General features: G+C 47.1%; 1 protein-coding gene across 4 annotated transcripts in view; it reads right to left on the reverse strand.

The window, feature by feature from the left end:
* LOC142575924 (uncharacterized) overlaps positions 1 to 21,463 on the reverse strand; it is a 350,863-nt gene extending 329,400 nt beyond the window's left edge. For 3 of the 4 annotated variants that reach the window (XM_075685728.1, XM_075685726.1, XM_075685729.1), the window contains exons 1-2: positions 21,275 to 21,463; positions 17,388 to 17,466 (exon numbers count right to left, since the gene is read on the reverse strand). In XM_075685728.1, the coding sequence (XP_075541843.1) occupies positions 17,388 to 17,466; positions 21,275 to 21,405 (210 nt within the window). In that variant the 5' untranslated portion in view covers positions 21,406 to 21,463. The remainder of the gene's footprint in view (positions 1 to 17,387; positions 17,467 to 21,274) is intronic. The other variant, XM_075685727.1, reaches the window with a different exon arrangement.
* Positions 21,464 to 21,690: the final 227 nt, after the last annotated feature.

The raw sequence follows: 21,690 nt of genomic DNA on the forward strand, positions 1-21,690 counted from the left end.
TTCTTGGTCTTCAGCGAGAGCTCAGCAAGGTTATATGAAATGGAACCTACTTGAAGCGTACATCTGTGGAAACATCTGTAGAGACGAATGAGACAGGTACTCTTTTATGCTCACGTTACACCTGTACGCCCTTATATATATAAATATGTATGCGCAAATTTATATACAGAGCGCTAGAATTACCATAAATTACATACAGATAGGAAGGTGATCTTGGATATAACGCGCGCATGAATAAACGAACATCTAGCAACACACATGTAAACCATGACGATGGCGAAAAGTTCTCGCGTTTGCTGGAGCAAGTGTGACAAGGTGTAACTTCGTCGACGGATTCAGACTGTCGTCGCACTTAAACATCAGAATTTCTTTTTATTTTACGTTAACGAGTTAAGCATCATGGTGACAGAGAGAGAGAGAAACGAAGAGGGAAAGGTTGGGAGGTTAACCAAGGACGTGACTGGTTGGCTACACTACACTTGGGGAGGGGAAGAAAGGAAGAACAGATAAGGAGAGAAAAGAAAATAATAGTGAGTCATTCACGGTCAGTCGCAGAGGAATCTCCACTGTCACAAGCATTCGTACAATTCAGTGCCCTTCAAGAAGCGCAGAAGAGCTTTCGTGGCCTTTTGCATGCAAGAATGCATAGGCCATGGTCCAAGGACCTTTTCTTATGAGAGCGCTCTATTATATAGCAGGTTCAGTTTCGCTTGTAATATACGTCGTTGAGTGACAAAGGCTGGGCAGTGACGCAGAAGGTGCTCTAGAGGCTCATCGCACCCGCACAAATTGCACGCCGCACTGTTGTCCATTCCTATCACGAATGAATAGTAATTTGTAAATGCGACGCCCAACCACACGCGACACAGTAAAGTTGTTCCGCGACGGTAGAGTCTGGGTGGCAGGCGAAGTCGCAAGTTAGGGTCGAGAGAGTCCAAGCGTGAGTTGGCGAAACCCGGCGAATTCCATCGTAGAAGTGTGATGTGGCGAGCAAGTGAATGAAGTCGTCGCGCAGCATCAGATCTTGAAAGTGGCGCAGAAACCCGCTGATGCTTTTGGTGAGCCGAAAGCGCAGCTGCATCTTCGCTGTCGTTGCCGACAATTCGGCAATGGCTTGGCAACGACTGAAGTTCAATGTCGTGGCCTTTCTCGAGCACGTAATTACGAGTGTGCCTTGTTTCGTACACTAGGTGCTCGTGTAGACCATGGCGTACGGCAAATTGCAGAGTTTGTAGGGCTGCTTTGGAACCATAGAAAATGGCCCAACGATTCGGTGGATGCTGGAGCACTTGTGTGAACCTTGAAGAGCCGCAAGTTCTGCTGTCTATGTAGTATTGTGCGAATATTTCAACTGCAAAGAGACGGCGTTCTATGGAACATGTACTGCTCCGGTAGGGCTGTTGGGATTGGTGGAACCGTCCGTGTAAATGTGTATGCGGTCAAAATAAGACTCGTTGAGGAGAAGAGACAACTGCTTCAAGGCTAGCGGTGACAAGTCTACCTTCTTAGCAATCCCAGGAATTGAGTGGCACACGTGAATTTGCCGGAGACAGCGCAATGCCGATGTTGGGCTTTTCGCAGACTTGAAGCCAGATAATATCGAGTCATGGTATCTCGTCACTATACCACAGAATGTAGCCTGTGGTCTTCACACTGGCAAATCGGCTACACGGTGGAATCGTAGCCGAGAGAGGTGTCGAATGCGCACTCTTAACGTCTCACCGATGATATGAGTGGTGATCGGGTGCTCCTGCGCAATGACAATCGTTGCAGCTGTCGAAGGACGTCTCGGGAGGCCAAGGCATGTCCGAAGTGCTTGGTCTTGTACGCTCTGTAGTGCAAGGAAATTAGTCTTGCCTGTGTTGGACAAAACAGGAAGACTGCATCGCAAAAATCCCAGAAATAGCTTCAACATGTAGCGCACGGACGGTCCCACGATTTTCCAGCTACGAATTTGAACATATTCGCAATACAAATGAGCTTTTTTTTCATGTATAAGACATGCGGACTCCAGGTAGGTCACTATCCGCAATAACGCCTAAGAACCTGTGGGCTTTCTTGTACGCAATTGACAGGCCCTCGATACACACAGAGTAGAAATACATCGGTTTTTGTGTAAATGCCACTAGTGCACATTTTTCTGTAGAAATCGTCAAACCTTGTCGGCGAAGGTATGCCGCTGTCAGAGTTGCCGCTTTCTGTATTCTGCCGTGCACCTGTGGCCTTGCCACGCCGGACACCCAGATGCAAATATCGTCAGAGTAGAGCGAGACATCAGCAGTCTGTGGTAGCGTTTTGGCAAGCCACACAAGAACGAGATTAACCCTTTAGTGATGAGTGTTGCCTATAGGCAACATACCAGAAAAATTTTCTTGCCGAGTTTCAGTACTTAATACGAAGTTTCTGGTGAAATATCTATGGCCAACACTGAATGACGGGCAGCAAACGTCAATTGTTGGTTTAGAGCAGGAACACTGGACGAGGAAGAAGTCTGGCACGCGACTCACTGTCTTTTGGAAGCAAGGTCAGAGGAGACTGGCCGATGCAAGATGTCCAGCTGCATTGGTGTCACACATGTGATGTGAAGCAAATGAAATGTATGTACACCTGTGGTCCACATATGATGAAAGCTGTCTATACAAACTGAAAAAAAAAAAACGAAGCCATAGGTGGCTTGGGGTGAAGCCAAATTGGTTTACTGTCTGGGATTTTTCCCCTATTGCTGAAAAAATTTTCAGAATATCTTTTTTGTTGATCGTGCTTATTATTGATTTGTTTTGCACATTTAGATACAAAATAATCATTTTTTTCTGGGCTTTCTTATGTCTCGTCCTTAAATGGTTAAAAAGAGTGGGGCTCAACACTCCGCCTAGTGGGACACCACGACTGGAGATAAATCTACTTATCCGGCCCATCCTCTTAAGGACATGCCAACACAGCTGTCCGTAAGAGATAGCGCCTAATCGACCTAAATACGTGGTCTGCAGCCTCAAGAGCTTGGAGAATGGCTTCATGGCTTATGTTGTCGTAGGCACCTGTTGCATCTAAGAGCAGTGCCACAGAGAGGAGCTTCACAGCTTTTTGTTGCTGCACCGGAGGTCACGAGATCAATGACGCTGTCTAATGAAGACCGTCCAGGTCGAAAACCAGCCATAGCTCCGGGTAAATCAGGGTGGTGCTGGGTATGCTAGTGGTACTGGCTTTTGCTGTCATTGTATAGTTTGTGCAGACAACTGATGAAGGCTAAATGTCAATCACAATCTATGTTCCTAATCTTTATCAGCTCATTGAATCAAAATTTTGACGTAGATACTATTAATTTCAATACAGTTCTTATGTAAGAAAATCGCTTCTCTTGCGAACTAAATCCATGAAAACGACATCAATATTGGTGTTCAAGACAAGTATACTATATATAGACATTCTCTCTGAGCCTGCAACTAACCCATATATCAGAAATTGGCATAGCCCGAGGTGAAAAGAATCCAAGAATTGCGCACCTAAGAAATAAAGCAAATTGTCAAATGTAGTGCTATGGGGCCCAAAGGCAGCGCTGTTAATCATACATCAAGTAGACTTAGGTAATGTTCTAGATAAGATAAAGGAAGGAGAAAGTTGATTATGGCAAGCCATGTATAACATACATGTATGATGTATAACAGGTGGTCTAGTAGGGTTACAAGACTGGTGCCAAGGGGAACAAAAATGCAATGAAGAGCGGCAGAGGATCAGAATGAGCGATAAGATTGAAACATTTCCCTGAGAAGGGTAAATGCAATCGACGCAGTACAGGCTTAATAGGACATCTGTTGTAGAGGCCTTCGTCCCAAGTTCTTTTTTATTCAAAGTGGTAGACGACAACGACGAAGACTATCATGACGAAAGGGAAAGTGACCTTTCATTACAGATTAAACAATGAGTCAAAGGCATAATAAAATCATGCTATTATTACCACTCATAGATTAGTCTTGCGTAAGAAAGAATAGCCCCGACGTGTACAAATTTCATTATATCATGTCATTCCCAGCAGCAACAAAACTACTAATGCATTGTACAATACCGACACAAAAGCGATTAAACCTAGTTTAAGGTGGCGTCCAACCGTAACCCGATCAATGCGTTTAGGATGGAGGAGAAACCTCTTTGCTTTCTTATTACTCTGGCTTTTCAGAGAAAAGAATTTCCTTCGCTTGTCTAGTTTTATATAGGAGAGGGGAGTCGACTCAAGCGGAAATAAAGGGGAACGTCACGAAAGCAAGGTCCAAAAGAGTGCTCTATCCAAACCCTCAAGGCTTTGTTAATCTAGCTGCAAGCTACGGATTTTCTTTCCACCGTGTCTGAAACAGAGCCACAGGGAAGACTTAATAATGGCGGGCGCCAGTGGCTTATCCTCTACGGAAAAAAGTCGAGCCAGCGACATTGCGCCATGCAAAGAAGCTTAACTTCAATCCGCTTCTATTCTATCGGGGGTTGATAGCGTCCACTAATTGTCCGTCAATGCCTGGCAAAACAAAACGGACTGACGACTGACAAACACCGGTGAGGACCCAGGCTCTCTTTTCCAGAACAATAAAACAAATGTGGGGTAGAAACGAAAGAGATAGAAAGAAATCTCGCAAGAAATTAAATAAAGGCGGGGGAGGGAGGGAGGAAGAGATTCAAAAAGCATCAACGCCGCTGTGGCAACTAGTTAGTGAACGACATCAGCAGCCCGCACGGGAACACTCATCACTACGACTCATCGCTGTGCATCCCCGATCCGCCTTGCGACCGCTTAGCGACGAGATCGAAAGCCGCCTGTCACGCAAGGAAGAACAAAAGACTGGCTAAATGGAAGCCGCCAACGCTAGCCCACGTCACAAAGACGTAAAAATAATAAAAGTAAAGCTGCCGCGAAGGTAAAAATAACAACAAAACCACCAAGACCGGCGGTTTTGGCGCCGGCGTGGCGGTCATACTCGCTGTCATCGCTGTGTCTCCCTGGGGGACGTACATGTTCGACGCAGCAGCGGGAAACCCAGGTTCGATGGATATGAGTGTGTGCGGTCGTGCTTTTTTCAGCGTTCCGACGGTTGCTTGAAAGAGAAGGGGCCAGCGTATTCACTACAGCTCGTGAAATACTCTCCGCGTAAAATGATTGCCGCAATGCCGGCGAATGACAGCTGGAAAAAAATAAGTAGGGGTGGGGGGGGGGGGGGAGGGGATGACGTGCTGAGTGGACACCACTTCTGCGCCTGAGATATTTCTAATGAAGATGAAAGAGTAATCGTGTTTCCCTTCTTTTTCTTCTTCCTTTACTTTCTTTTTTTCGCCAGGAAAAGCAAAGCGATCGAGAACTCCACTTTCATGCAAGATGGAATGATGCTCTCAGGAACACATTTTTTTCTTTTTTTTTCGTTCTTTTTAGACTGGGATGCACCAATATGGTGAGCTCTGAAAGGCACCTGTATAGACTCAGTCATGTATGGGCGCAGCCTATCGGCTGAAAGCCTCGACGTTTATTGCTTTTACTAGATTGGAGGGCTTCTCGGGAGCACCTCATAGGTGTACCGAAGCTTTGATGAGCAACACATATAAGCAGGCCCTCAACTTCATCCTGCGAGGGACACTACGCACGCCACCCGCTTAAAGAGGAACAAAGAAAGAAGGCAATCGAGGAAAGAAGCACAGCACAAGAACAAGAGGCAAAGGATGATCCCAACACAGTTGAATACCGCACCGTAGATAAAAATAATCATATTCAAGAAAATTGGGCAAAATTAGCGGAACATTGTCAGCCAGCAAAACTTTTTTTTTCTCTTTTCTGCCGTCTTCTATAGTTGGACTCTCCAGGCGCATTTCTGCCGTCGCCGTTGGCGTCGCCGTCAGGTTCCGTATGAGTGAAAGCTTGTGAGAGTGAGCCAGCTAACGCGGTTCAATCTCGCGTGCGCGAGCGAGGAATGCGGCCCGTATGCGTGCCCTCTCCTGTGGCGCACGAGGCAGCGGGTCGAGGCGAGGGAGGAGAGGCGTTCTTCTCCGCTGGCTGCTACGGTGCCTTGATGTCCTCCTCGCCCGCCGCTCCGTACAGAGTGGAGATAACCGCGGCGTTTACTACGGCGTTGGCCACGCTAATCGCAGGCGCCGTAGCATACGCCTTCGGTGGACGCCGCAGGGACGCGTTGCCGGAGCTCGTGTGTCTTGAAAGCGGTCTGCGACGTGGCTAAAGCGCGCGCCCGCGCGGGCCGCATCTTCAAAGCGATCTGCGATGTTTGCAGAGTGCGCGTAGTGCCGGTAGCTTCGTATGCGCTGTGCTTTCGACGTTTCGTACGCGTTGAAGCGACAGATGCACGGATGTCAATTGGAACGTAAGGCTGGATGGCAATCGGCAATTGGCTGCGGCCGCGATTCCTGACTTTAGCGTTTTCGCAGACAGTTTCCGCTGTCATCGAGCGATGCGTATTCATCCTTACTTGTGCACGCATGAAACCGTGCTGGTTAATTTAGTTAAATCACGTTGACGGGCTAGTTGGTTAGAATCCATGATAGAATGTGTAAGCGCCACTGAACAAGGACTTAGAAGCAGACACACAAAGACGGCGCTGTCTCCATGTGTCTGTTCCTTTCTACGTCCTCGTTGAGTCACGCTTAAATATTCTATCATTGTTAATTTAGTTAGTTAAGCGAATGTTTACAAGTTTACACGGCCGATAAAACTACTATCCTTACTTCGTACAGCTATATATACTAATTTGCTATCGCAATCGGTGCTTCGCCTTTCCAGCAGAACTGCAATTTTTTACAGCGACGCCTTCTTTGCGCGAAAGCTTTATGTGGCCATTCTTGGACGATTCTTCAGAAGGCGTATGGCACGCGGTCACATAAGAGCTACATAACCCTAAGTGTTATTTGATACATGTCGTATGTCTCTGTGCGTGCATCTGTCATCACCGTTCTTCTCTCCACAAGCGTCACACGTCACTTTCACCCTGCGGTGACATCGCTTCGTATGTGTCCCACACGGCGCATCCGCCTGATTTATTATTTGCGTTTCGGCGTAACTTGTGAACGGTCTGGTGAAAAAATATAAAGATTGCATAACAGTGAAGTTACCACCTCTGTGGCGCGTAAGCGTAAGCATTGCTTGAGGTGATACGATCCATGGAATCCAAGTAAACACAATCGCACGCGCCACGTTTAGTCTTAAAGAGATTTAACCAACCGCTTCATTAAAGCTCCACTTCGCATAGATTCTAAAAATGGCCACTGCATCTGCATTTTTTTCTTTGCAAGCCCCCTGTATGCGCTGCAAAAAATCTGAAAGTGCAAGTGTCTCGCAATTTGTCTTCAAAGAACATGGAAATTCCCAGTGGCCGTGACGGCCAGTGGGTTTGCAGTGCGTTTACGTGCAACCTCGCTGATGGTGCAGGTGATTATAACGAGACGATATATTAAATATTGCCAATAGCATAGCATTTAGTTATTAATACCCCGTTTAACATATTGTAGCTTCATACGTTCGTCTACATACTACTCAGTGGAGGCGGAGGAGGAAACCCAAACGTAACGAACATAGCGGGTATAATTTCTTTAGCAAGGCGATGGCAGGAGAGGCAACAATATCAAAGGTAGACATAAATTAACAATACCGTAGATGGCTTGCATTGACGTCATCATGGCCGCCATGTTGACGTACTAGCACAAAGAGGAGCGACGCAAACGAGAGACGCAGGGCCGGTATGAGGTACCGATTCCTTCCGCTCGATTCTATGCCACTCATATCACCCACCCTTCAGGGCCGGCTAATTCCGTTGATAACGCGGATGGAGCGCAGCAGTGATGTGCGCTCTGACCACTGGCCGCCATTTACAGGTACTATAGCGCTGTTAGACGCTGCCTCCATGACGTCACGCGAAAACTACGTGTTCCGGTTTCATTCATTTCGTCCTTTTCGTCATATATACGTATACAATACAGCCGTGCCTCCGCTAAATCAACGGCTGTTTATTTCACGTGACGCGGGATGCGAAGCGCACAAGACTGAAGGAAAACATAACACGAGCATTTTTAAAGATCTCTCCACTGCCGCCTCGCGTGCGTGTGCTAACTATACTAAGCACATACGGGACGGGAGGCGCCAGAACCCCAAACGTAAACGGCGCGGCGCACCGTCGGGCGGTTTCGACACAGCCTGTTTCTGTACCACTCGCGCAGGGTTGGCCTCTGCCCTATGCGATTGCTTTCACGAGGGGAGGTCAGTTTGCCACGTGAACGACGTCAACGAAGAGTTGCAAACGACTCGGAGGAGGAGAGAGGGCGTGTACGCAAGCTTTCTGGGCTCCCCGTCGGCGCCTCCTGCTGCTTCCACTGCTGCTCGACCACAACGTGGGCCAAGCAAACCGCCCCGACAAAGCGAACCAAGCGCTCGACGCCGGAATCGCGAGCGGAAACAGCCCACCCCGGTGCCGCGCAGCTCTTCCGGAAACCTCCCTTGGGGCGAGAGACGAGGAAGTCGTGCGTGTCTTGCGCCTTCTCGTATATAGAATGTTCGCCCGCGGGTCGCTTGAGAGCGGGCGCTGTGGCGGCGCCTCAGAATTCGTGTGAGCGCTAGTTAACTTTATTACGAGGATTATATATATATGCCGCCTACGATTACGCGCACTCGGCCACAAAAAAGTTTACGCGACACCGTTTCTATACGCCACAAATGCGAACGTTTGCTCTGTTATGGCACGACGCTTCCTATTTAGTTCGTTACTATGCAAGTCGCAAACGATAACGTTGTCGGACACGCTGTCGACTACTGCGCGTATAGGACGCACGTGGGTCGATGCGTGTCTATGTGCCTGCTACGCTTCGCGGGAATTCAGCTTTTCGCGCAAATGCCGTGATCCGTAAAGTTCTGCGACGGAGCGCACCAACGAATACCGATAATCGCCACTATTTCGGAAACGCAGTCACATTGCTCTGTGGCATGACATTCTACGGCTACCAGAGTAAGCACTCGACGGTGAAATCAGCCAGCACATTTATACATGACATTTTTGTCCGCTGTATATACAACTATACGTATATCGTAGAATCAGAGGCGTCATTCGCTGTTTAACGGTTGTTTCACTGAGGTACATATGTGACGGGTTTTGATGGCTGTCGACGTGTTCGTTCATGTAAACATGAAAAGAGTGATCATCATGTCGTCACGAATGAAGTCATAACACCGATGCTCTCCACCTTGGATTCGAAACCTGGTTGACAACGTGGCGTGACAAAGCGGTAATCGTGACCAAGAAAAGTTTAATATTTAATAATTCCAGAGAAAGCACAATTCATTTTCAGACTCCATATATAGATGAACGGCAATTGCAAAGCACATCAGATTAAAGATGAAGCGTTTTTATCCATAGATAAGAACGAGTTGTTTTTAACCTTCTGTGCAGACGACCACATAGGGTCTCTCCGTAAGCCGATACAAATGCATTAAGTGACCCTGTCAATACTTGAAATGACCTCATCACTAGGAGCACGGCAACCTTTATACCCGGGCGTAGTGCGGGGGGCAGAATTTGAGTCGAACACTGTTCCTTTAATGCGAAAGCGTCAAATGGCCCACTGGGCGAAAATGCCGGCGTCTGTCGTCTGGAGCAGCGATACGGCACCTAACTTTTCATTGGCTGCGATGCCACGTCGCTAGTGCACTTGGACGGAACAGCGCGGGCGAGAGGAGATACCTGCTGCCCCGTTAGCGCGCCAGCTGTTGCGTGAGGGGAGAAGGCATCGCTGCGACGCCACGTCACCATCGCGCTCGCTCTCGGAAGCTGGCGCGTGGTCTGTATCTCTCTCTCTCTCTCTCTCTCTCACGCCCAGTGGGCATATCTGCTTCGCGCGCCTGCCGGCCTTGGCGGGCGGTGCTGCTTCCTCGGTCTCTCGTCGCGCAGGACGTCGGTGACATGTCGCGCTAGCACCCTTGCGGTGCTAGCGCCACATGTCTCAAGGCGCCAAGGTGCAAGGTGCCACTGCTTGCTGGCTCGGAAAGCACGTTGCGCAATGCCACAGTACTAGTAGCGGAAAACTCGAAGGAGCGCTCAATGGCATTCATCTGGACATTAATGCTTTCGCATTCACAACTCACAAGAAGTGCTTAGGTGACTTCGAGTGGCCCGTAGCTGGACAGAACCAGCGTAATGGTGTTTGGCGTCGCTCGGAGCATGTCAGACTACTTTCTTTCGTATTCCGGCTAATTGTTTATTTCGTTATTATTTATCAATCAACTTCCTTAGACAGTATATTCAGACCAAAAGTGCCAACGCGATTATTGAAGACCACCCTGAAACAATCCCGTTCCAGCTTCCTGTTGGACAATAAGCGCTACTTAATAACTTTTTCCAAGCCTCAAAGAAGCTGAAAGAAGCCCGAAATGCTGTGTCTCATTAACTTTTCTCGTTAACCCAATTGCTCCGAACATAATATTCTACGCTTGATTAATTATTATAATAACTAATTGTGTATTTAGGAGTACTACAAAAAAGAAATGTCTTACTTGCCCCAAGCGAAGGCAAACAACATTACCTTGCTATGTTGTTTGCGATGTCATATATCATACGTTTGTTGTTGTTAGCTATGCGAGGCACTGGGCGCATCTTTCGATTCTGCCGCGGGTTACGTGAGGCACGTATGATATATGACAGCTTCCGAAGACAGCGCGCGAGCCCGTTGACTTCTCTGTTATACGGCACACATTACTTCCGCGTACCCGCCTCTTGGCACTCGCTTTCATTCAGCAATACTTAATGGCCTCCGAACCACAGCGGTGCAGAGGCCACACAGCGCCGCCTGCCGAGCGGAAGGAACAACAACGACGGCGACCGTTCTCGTCGGCTAATGGAGCCGAGCACGGTGGCTGGCCTCTTCCGTGTTCGGCGCACTTTTCCGAGCTTTTCGCCCTCTTGCCTCTCGTCCGCCTCTTTTCAAGGCCCCCGAGGGCAACGCCCTCGTCGAGTGTTCGCCAATAATTAAATGCCTCGTTATCGGTCTCCAACCTTCTTCGCGCGTTACTTTGTTCTCGCATACACTAGGTTCCGACAGCTGCAGTACGCCAGCCGTATATCTGTCGCTAAGCGCTTGTCCAAGAAAAGCGAGAACCTAAAAAAAAAAAGCCCAGATTGCAGTTTTTCTTCTTTTTTTTTTCAGGACGACGGGAAAAAAGAAATGTCACTATTCTTTTGCTTCTTCTTGTGCATCAACTTATTATTATTATTACACTACTAAAACGTTCCGCGTGCACTTCAATGTTTCCATATGTTTTCCGTACGGTATCCTCATGGAAATTACCGGGAAGATATATGAAACTATTGCAGTGGCAAACAGATTGTTTCTGTAGGGGATTATTTATTTAATTATTAAGGGGATTATTATTAAATTAATTAACTTCTGAGGTAATACGCACCAAAACTACGATCTTATTATGACGCACGCCGTAGTGGGGCCCTCCGGGTTAATTTTGACCAGCTGGCCGATGTCCTCTAACGTGCACTTAAGCACGGCACACGTTGCTCAAGCACATTCAATTCCAGGACATTTACGCACTTGCCTGAACGACATAGCGTGGGCGAAAGGAAGACGGCGGCGAGCACTTTAGACCGGCGTCAGCGAACTCTATGGCATGCCTTTGGCCGACGCAACCACGTGGATTCCACGTGACCTGCCCCCCGTCTTCGTCATTTCATATTCTCGGACGTAAGCGATTAATACGCTTAGCTCGCCCCGCTGTTTAATTTCGAATGCTCGTATATATATATATATATATATATATATATATATATATATATATATATATATATATATATATTCAATACGCGCTCATTCGAGAGGTACTGTGAGGATACGTGGAGCTCACGCAAGCCAAAGCGCGGTTCTTTCGTAACGAATCGCACGCTGAGCAAGCGCCATCGGCATAAAATCAAACGGGAAGAATTGAAATTACGCATCAGAATGCCTGATAAGGCGTTATTACATGTAAGTGGAATGTCTAATAGCTCTGTAGCCACTCTCTGACCGCGCAGTAGTCCCAAATGTACGTTTCGCAGACTGAATTATGCCCCGCGCTGCTTCAAATGTAGGCAAACATGGCAACGCGGCGACACATCCGAGTCGTTACCAAGTCGTTCGCGTTTCAATTTATGCTAATAAGTGGTCGTGCACGTGCCGTACAAGCGCACGCTTCTTTTCTTTCTTTTGTATCGATTGAACTGTATCTGATCCCCCGAAACTCGCGAAACCACAATAGGCCCCACAGTCTACTATTTCAAAAAATACAGCTAACGCCGTAAAAAAGAGACGCACAGAAGCTCTTGCACTAAAACACTGCAGCCGCGCTCAAGCGACCGAAACGGCCCTCTTTCCGCTGAAACACGTACCTTTCCGCTGAAACAGAACGAAACGAAGAACGACCGAGTAAAGCTATGCGTTGGAGACAAGAGAAACGGCAGCTCCCGTCGGCATTGCCGTTTTTTTCATATTTTTTTTTATTTTCTTTTTCTTATATTTTGCGCAAGCGGCACTCGAACAGCCCGGCGCATAGTGTTCGTGTGTCCTCCACGCAGCGCCCCAGCGCCAATGCCAAGGTCGCAGCTTTGCGCAACGATTTGCGCAAGTGCACTCGCTGAACGCACGTATGTTTCGTAAAGAATGAAAGACTGATAATATTATAAAATTGAAAAAAAAAATTGTCACAGCGAAGCAAAGCCGAAGATGTTTGCTCTTCGATTTCGTCCTCTTCGCCCTGTATAGTTAGGCAATGTGGGTCAACGCGGCGACTACTATAGCCTGCCAATCGGTGCGCTGAGCGCGTGCCAAACAAAAAGAACAGAAAGAAAGAAAGAAAGAAAGAAAGAAAGAAAGAAAGAAAGAAAGAGGAAAAGGATGAAAGAAAGAAAAGCAAGAAAGAAATGCGAAGAAGAAAAAGTCAGGCGGGTGGTTCAATGCGCGAAGTACCGCGCTCGTACGTGGCTTTCGTATGATCGCGCGGGTCGTTTACGGCTCGATCTTTTCACCCCCACCGGAACGCTGTCGCTCCATCCGGACGTATCGGCGAGGCGCGCCAAGGCCTCGTCGAACAGCGCGCGCGCGCACAACGCGGACGACGTAAGCCTCCGCATAATGAGGCGATAATCGAACCCCGTCGCGAGCGCCGGAGTTACGTCGCGGAGAGCGCGAGAACGGATCTCAGAGGCGACCTTAATTGAATATAATGGAGCACGTTCGTATTATAGTACCACATTCGCAACTCAACGCTGCCGCGGAGAACGGAAGTTGGTTCACACGCAGTGTGCACAGTGAGTTCGGAATACGCATCACGCGCCAACCTCTCTCTCTCTTTCTCTCTCACGCACACACTATCTATATATATATATATATATATATATATATATATATATATATATCGTATTACGCGAGCACAGCCAAGTGTACTCAGTACACACGTTGTTCGCTTAAGGACATATCGTAGCACGAAGCTACAATTACAAAGGACACACAGAGACGCACCTCACTGGCGCTCTTCACAACCGTACTAATTACAACAACTACTAAAAATAAACCTGTTAGTAGCGCCAGTGACGTGTGTCTCTGTGTCTCCTTTGTGATCGTGCCTTCGTGCTACAATACGTTGTTAAGTAAACACCATCCAGCTCAAGTCCTCCTGAAAAATATATTGTTCATAGTCAATTTGAGCAGCCGCCAGTGATATTAGTGTTGATTCAATTATGCCAACTAATAACTATATTTCATCATTCAGCGCATAATCTACTGGGTTTACAACCTAGGTGTGAAAGAAGCTTTAGACAATGATAAACACCATATAGAACTTGGATGCTTAAAGCAAGGTACTATTATCGTGATTTGTATTTTCCGCGCGCTTTCGTTTTCAGCCGAAAAAAAAAAAGACGGGAGAAGTGTCTTACTGAAGATATTTTGGTGTCACGTTTCAAACAAATGTCTCCAAATTATTAATAGTCTCCACCTTATATTTCCAGGCGTCTACACTACCCCCAACTGCCGGTGCTGTGGAATTCACCCGGCTACGCTTCCGCATATGCTATGGGAGTGCCCAGCACAGTACACACAGACTAACACCACGACTCTCTCGTCGAGGTTGCATGAGCCTCTGCGGAGCTCCGCCCTCGACGACCAAACCTGGGCGACCCAGCACGCCCGCGAGGCGGCGGCGAGGCAAGCCCTCGACGTCCCTTCGTGGGAGGCTTAGGCCTGGCCATCATAAAGTGCTGGTTCTACAATAAAAGTTTATTCCTGCTCCTCCTCCTTGTCGGTCAGAGCAGTAAGCTAGATAATTATAAGTACTAACTAAACGCAATCAACAACGAAATTACTGGCGGCTGCGTTAACTCAACTGCGAAAAGTATGTGCTCGTTTTCCTTTTTATTTTTTTTAAGCAGTAAAACGATGCACCTTTCTCTTCTTTTTTTTAGGTGCATAATAGTTGGGAGACCCCGTACATATTAGAGAGCAAATTTTCTATGCGAAAGTCTAGTTGCAACGTTAAGCCATCACTTGCAATACGTGGCATTAGGCCTACAGTACGAAGTTAAAGAGCCGAGAATACATGTAAAAAGTATTGAGTATCAGGATACAAAGCAGAAAGCTTCAGTGCTTAGAAGGCTTCAGTGCTAAACTCAGCTTAGGTTGTGAATGAAAAGTGAGAAGCAAATACTGTAATTATAACCCTTTAAGCCAAACGGTGAACTGATATAAGTTCACTGCATGGAAAACAGACGCGAAGTTCAATGGTGAGTGGTAGAAGAAGCATATTTAGTCATAGAAGCAATCAAAATTACACAAAAGACTAACTTTTCAAAATATCAGAAAAGCGTTAGACATGTATGCCTTAATTAGCAACAAGAATATATGCCTTGATTAAACTGCCTCTGACACAGTGGCGGAACGAAGAAAACTGAGGCAATAAAGTTACGGTTTACATGTAAAAGATACCTTAATCTACGTACTTAGCACAAGTTCTTGAAATTGGTGCTCACAATATCCCGGCGTGAAACGCGTCATTTTTGCCTACTCCAGCAGGTGCTGCTTGTAGAAAGGATACATCTGTTCTCGAGGCGAGGCTACAAACTCGTAACAGTGTTGCTGAAAAATTTTAGTATTGGTTGGGATTAATATCTACTAAAAAACTAGAAAACAAAACTGACAGCCTAAAAATTAAATTATGGGGTTTTACGTGCCAAAACCGCTTTCTGATTATGAGGCACGCCATAGTGGTGGACTCCGGAAATTTAGACCACCTGGGGTTCTTTAACGTGCACCTAAATCTAAGTACACGGGTGTTTTCGCATTTCGTCCCCGTCGAAATGCGGCTGTCGTGGCCGGGATTCGATACCGCGACCTCGTGCTCAACAGCCCAACACCATAGCCACTGAGCAACCACGGCGGGTAGACATCCTCAGTCAAGGACCTGTTTTATCAGAAACTAGAATGGCGCTATTTTCTTGTTTCTATTTGTTCTTCCGCCTCCTGCCGCTCTATAGCGTGCGCGGTTTGTTCGTGCTCGTCTGTCTTTCTCTCTATATACCCCTTTCACTCTCTTTCTCTTTTTATCCCCCTTAACCCTTCCTCCCGTGCAGGGTAGCCAACCGGAACCATCTCTGGTTAACCTGCCTGCCTTGCTACGCATCCTTCTCTCTCTCTTCTTCTTTACCCCTTCTCCCCCATGCAACTTCCTATACTCAAAGCATTTTAGCCGGAACGTAAGTGCGTTGTTCACTTCCATTCATCACTATGCTTCCTTCCTCCACAGCTCCCCAGTGAGGTCCTTGCTCTCTCCAGCTTTATAATACTTGCTGCTGCGATAATAAGGTATTGCGGTAAACATCAGCTACTCCGTTTTACGATATAAAATGTAGTAAGCACTTACGAAATTAAGTAATACGCATTATTACTCACAGCTGTTTCCACTTCAACCCTACTATATTATAACTTCGTCGAAACCGCGTTCTTTCGGGGGCGAACACGTCCAGGTGTCATCTGCCATTTTTTTTCTCTGTATAAGTTACTTATAGACAGTTAGTAAATGTTGCCCTAATTAGGAAAAATTGGCAGCTTCTTCTGTCGTTGTTAAACTGCGCAATAGTTTAGCCATATTTCGTGACATCATCCTCGTCTCCTTATGCACTTTAAAAAAAAAAACGCACTGACGCCATATTACCGCTACGACAAAGTTTACACACCTCGTTGTTATATATTGTGATATTTGTAAGTATTGGTGCTAGCCATATTTACTGTTCGTAACTATAGCGTTACAGTTTGACTTCCCAGCTCTTGTATGTTCTTTACAATATCCTTTACGCGATAGCGTTTCTTCTTTTCTTCTCTTATTTCTTTTTTTTTTCTCCTATACTCTTCTTCGTAGTTCGCGGCTTTTTGTTATTTTTTTTCATTTAATAATCAAGAATCACGTTGCAATTTCCGACTTTGGTATGTTGGCCTGTCCATTATCTGTAAGGCACTCACTGCTTGGTGAAACAATGGTGAACTTAAACTGGAAAACAAAAAGCGGGTATAATGGATATGTTTAGAGGGCACGACGGCCCACTGAAAAAAATAAGAAGAAGAAAAGAGAAAAACGTCAAGCAACGGTTCACCCTGTCTAGCAATAACAAAGCTCGCGATTTCATCGAAGAAGGCCTCGAATTGAGTGTCATGTACCGCAATAATGAGCCGGCAATAAGAATGGCCGGGGGTGCCGTGTGCGTTAATGCGTGCGTGTATTTGGAGTTTCACGCCCCAAAAGCAGCGCAGGTCAGACTCTGTTAGAATAATATCTGTAGATGCGGCCACCAGGTATTTCTCAGCCTTCTGTGCTTCGGGTGTGTTCAAGTGTTGCGTTCAAATAACCTAGGATAATAATAGTAAAAGCAATAATAATGAAAAGTGTGTTCAAATAACCTGGGCTCGTATTCACAAGAATGCCGGCCAATAGTTATGTGGGACATATTATTAGCGAAGGCGATCAGCCAACGATAAACAGCACTTACGAACGAAAAGCTTTGTGAATTCGGCGCCTGATGGCTATATATAGAAAGCTGCAAACGCGAATCTTTTTCTTAGCGTATTTTCGTTAAGCATCGGGCCAGTGATGTCAAAGGCATGAAAAAGTCGACAAGTGTTCTTCAAGCGTTCTTGTATTTTTCTTTTCGTAAGTTAACACGGTCGGTTTAGTGATGTCATCGCATGCAGCCTCAGTGCTCTCAAAGAATTTAAAACCCAGATAGAAGAAAGCTCGTCAACAAAGGGACGAAGAACAAGCACGCACACAAACAAACAAGGACTCAATCGAAGAATAAGAAGGTATTGTGAACCGCAAGAGTAATGTAAAGAAATATACTCACCAGGAACACGAAGGGAGCAGACAGCTGGGACTTCCGTCGCATGAAATCACGGATGACCTTTTCACCCGCAACAGAAGACCTGCATAAAACGAGAACTACATGACCTTTTTGCCGCCTATCTTTCTGTAGCTCCTATGTGTTTCATTCCACCGCAGGCTTCTAAATATGGCAGCTACGCACAAGTAACCGTCGCAGCATTCTGTGCAAGCACGTCAACAGCCGCGGGAGGTCCACAGTGCATTCTTTAATTAATTAATGCCTTTGCTTTGTTGCTCCGGCCTGCGAGTTACCGTTTTTTACCGAGCTTCTCCGGCATTTCTTCTCCGGCACTTCTCCGGCATTTTGCACACAAGTGGAGAATCTATCCATTTTCTTTTTCGAACATAGGAGGCTGCGAATATAGATTCTCACACAAACAACGCCATGCCGGCTTGGCCAATTACTTGCAACACTACAAGCGGTATGTCGCTTTTAGTGGGAAAGCGGGAACGAATGGCGTCTTTGAAACATTCAAAGCTTGTTCGTTCTTTCGTAGCAGCTTCAAGTGCTTGGGCTCTTTTGGACTAAGGTTTAAGACGTCGGCCAGGGCAGCTGTGAAGAGTGGACACGCTTTTACTTGTGGCATTATGGCTAGCATTGCTGTAGCAGCGTACCCAGTGCGACGGCGTAAAATGTGAGGAAGCCGGTTCCACAGACAATATTCTTAATCTACTGTCTGCTTTGTGTTATGCGTTATCCACGAGAAACGCATGTATGTACAAGCTGCGGCGTGGGACTTCACAATGTGGCAACGTACATTCTGTAGGTACATTACAAGGGCATAGCATTTGTAAATTCAGTGCATGTTATTAGAGGCCACACAAAAATAAGTGCATAATACGCGCGGACATTGCGCGGACATAGCGGGTTATGGGGCAGGTTATAAGCGTTAGCGGCTGCGATACGCTTAGGCGCAAGTTGCAAGCCGTCTCTGCGTCTACGTCGCCAACGCGCTAGAAATGCGACGCGATTCGTCACTGTCGCATTCAGCGACGCTTATATCAATGCGGCAGCGGCGCATCGCGTCGTGTTTCTAGCGTATGTCATACATGTAAACGGCGCTAATGCGTCATAAAGGCAAATTGCATTTACGCGCCAGGAGTAGGTAAATCTAGACTGTTATAACCAACGTTTCCTATAGATAGCACACGGCCTTGTTGGGACTCAAGGTAACGTGTCCCATCGCTGTCACCAAATGTTGCGACGCCAGTTACCCGAACCTCGACCAGCGTTACTACTTGGTAGCGTGGCGTTGTCGGCAGGCCGCAGGCGTCTGGGACACCATGGAAATCAAGCAGGGGCGAGACTATTTCTAGTGCGAAGCTTGAACTGTTCGTTACCTGTTAGCTGCAGATTACATTACGTGACTACTAGGTTCGGTAGATGAGGTTTGCACCCATGAATAAAATAGTTTTGGTTAGCACTAAGAGCATACTTTACAGTGTGAACTATACTTGTCCAGCAAAGCGACCGTTTACGAACTTCGCGAGCACCTTAAGCAGTCGTAGGTGCTGGATTAAAGATATCTTTATTGGCAACGAAGTAGGAAAAAAAGAAGAGAATACAAAAAGATACAATGGGCGGGGCGGCTTAAATAGGTCGGCTAAATTCGTAGGCGGGATTTCGCTCACGCCAACGTCACATGGTGTGTACTGAGTCTGGTCGGTGATTGCTGGTTGCTCCTTCTCTCCTCGGCGATGTTGTACACGCTTGCCTCCGCTGGCGGTAACTCGTGGCTCCCGTATGATTCTTGATAGGAGGGCCTCCCCATGACTCACGCATTTCGCGGAGGGCGCCTCTACCCTTCCCCCTTTTATTGCACACAATCACTGCGGGGCCCCAGCGAGACCGGGAATCACCTGAGACCCGCAGGAGTTTGAGCTCTACCCTGCGCTTTCCTATTAGGCATGATTTTTCTATAATCCTATTTCTACTGGGTGCTTCATGTCAATCGTACCTGCGTACTCTGCTTTATTAGCCAGAAATTTTCATACGAGCCCGGCATGACGAAAGCGGTGATGTAAAAAGCACAGCCGTTTTACTCGTGAGTTTCCGCATTAGATTCTATGGCAGTCTGGACAGGTTGCATAATGTGAATAGCAGTGCACAGGCCTTGTGATATATCTAGGAAGCGTTGCTACAACTCGGCTCACGCGGTGGATATAAACGCTGTCGTGTCGCATTGAGAGAAAGATACGTGTGCTCTTCCACTTGCCAGCAAAATGCACCTTGGCCGAAACAAGTTTCGGCTTGTTTCAGACGAAAGCGGATGGATCACGTTTAAATGCTGTCGCACCGTATTACCGTCGATGTGCTAACAAGTGCGATACGCTATTGTCGCGTTCATGTACACGGAACGTTCATGTCTGCCTGAATGTGAGAGTAGCATATCGTATTTCATAGCGCATCACGGGAATGATTCAAGCCAGTCCTAGCCTAAGACCGCAAACAGAAACCTGCAGCACCCTATACGCTGTAGTGTCAATAAACGGCTCTCCGACGTTGTAAACAGCGTAGGCGTCTAGCCTATATTGCTCAACTTGTCTTTGCTTCAGACACACGCTAACCTTGAAGCGGCAGTAAAATATTCGCTTTGAAATTCCAGGCACGTAGCCGCGTACTGTTGCGGCAAGCAGTTTTGCGACACTCGTCCTCGGTAGACCGTAGCGATTCTACCGCTTTATATTCGTATCCTCGCTCGATACATTCCGAACCTTTGGTGTCGAAATTTAAGACAAGTACTTGACACGTGAAGTGCCTTATAATCGAGTAAGTAACAGTGCAGAACACGCAAGACTTGATCATGGCTCATAGGTACACTATGAAATTGCCCATCAGTGAGGCTCGCTGTAAGGAACTACAACTGAGTATACCCCGAACGAAGCACTCTTTCTCTTGGAACGACTGAAAGTTGGGCAAGTTGTTAGGGATTCACGCTATACTGAAAGACAGGCGTGCAAACATGTACACAAGAAGGAACAAAGAGAACAACACAAATGCAGGCGTTCGTGTTGTCTTTTTTGTTCCTTCCCCTCAGTAACATGAATTCTTTCTGCATCATGTGAATCGATTTCTGAGATATGAGGCGTTATAAACCGGTGAAAAGACGTCTGTGACCCTTTGCAGCGATTGAAACGGTGGCAGGGATGAAATTAGGATCAACTATAGCTTCTGGGATTTCATGTGCCGAAAACGTTTTAGTCGACCACTTGGTTGATCCGACCGAAATGCGTTAGCGTAGCCCTTCGCCGGTCTCGTTTAAAGGCATTTGTTACTCCAATGTGCAGAAGACGTTCGTGCTGCTCCGCCTCTGCGTCTTTTTCCGCTCGGCACTATAGCCACCTCCTCTGGCAGTCTGCGCCGCTTTACATCAGTTTCTGCACGTCGTAATTAGGAATGTAAGTGACGCTTAGTCCGCTTCGCTTTAGCCTCGCCTGCTAACCTACGTTGGCGTTCCTCCTCCGACTCAGCGGCACGCTTTCGGCTCTTCGCTTCAGCTGCTGCAGGAAAGCGCGCTTTACGGGTTCTCTCTGATTCTGCCTGTCGTCACCGTCGCATCGGCGACGTTCCTCAGCCCGACCTTCCATACCGCTCGTTGACGGCACTGGATCCCTGCAGCGCACATCTAAGTACACAAGCGTTCTTTTTTTTTTAAATACATTTTCGCACGGCTGGCGCGTACACTTTTTACACCTATTCGTAGCGTTATTTTCGTCCTGTAATTATTGAACAAATAATCGCCCTCCTGTTAATCAGTGGACGTGACGCACTTCGTAACCTTTCGCCCCTGTACTCCCACTTCCATTAAGCACCCGTGACGACACCTACCGCCGACTAAGACTACTCACAGCAGTGGGTTTTTCTCCACAGTCGTCTGCTTCCACGAGTCGGCGTGCACGGAAACAGACAAATAATGAGCCAAGGCGAGACAGATGCCGCCCGACGTTACGGCGCCTCGTTCACACACGAGCTCGCGCATGCGTGCGTGGTCTGAACGGGCTATACGTTCCTCCTACGCCCGCTCATATAGCTCTAATTCCGTCATCGGCGCACACTATACTTTGACATTCAGTCAGGGCTCTTCTAACAACAGAAAGGCCACGCGTTTAAGGACAGACGTCAATTACAATTGTCTGGATGAAAGCTAAGCCGCTATACCGGCGTGCGGACTGCGCGCATCGCGCAGTACTGTGCACAGCATGGGGTGTGCTCCTTGACGTCAATGTGTCATGCGCCTCACGTCGACGTAAATGCAAGAAAGAAA

This window comes from Dermacentor variabilis, chromosome 3 (assembly GCF_050947875.1).
Source record: "Dermacentor variabilis isolate Ectoservices chromosome 3, ASM5094787v1, whole genome shotgun sequence".
In the NCBI taxonomy this organism is placed as follows: Eukaryota; Metazoa; Arthropoda; class Arachnida; order Ixodida; family Ixodidae; genus Dermacentor; species Dermacentor variabilis.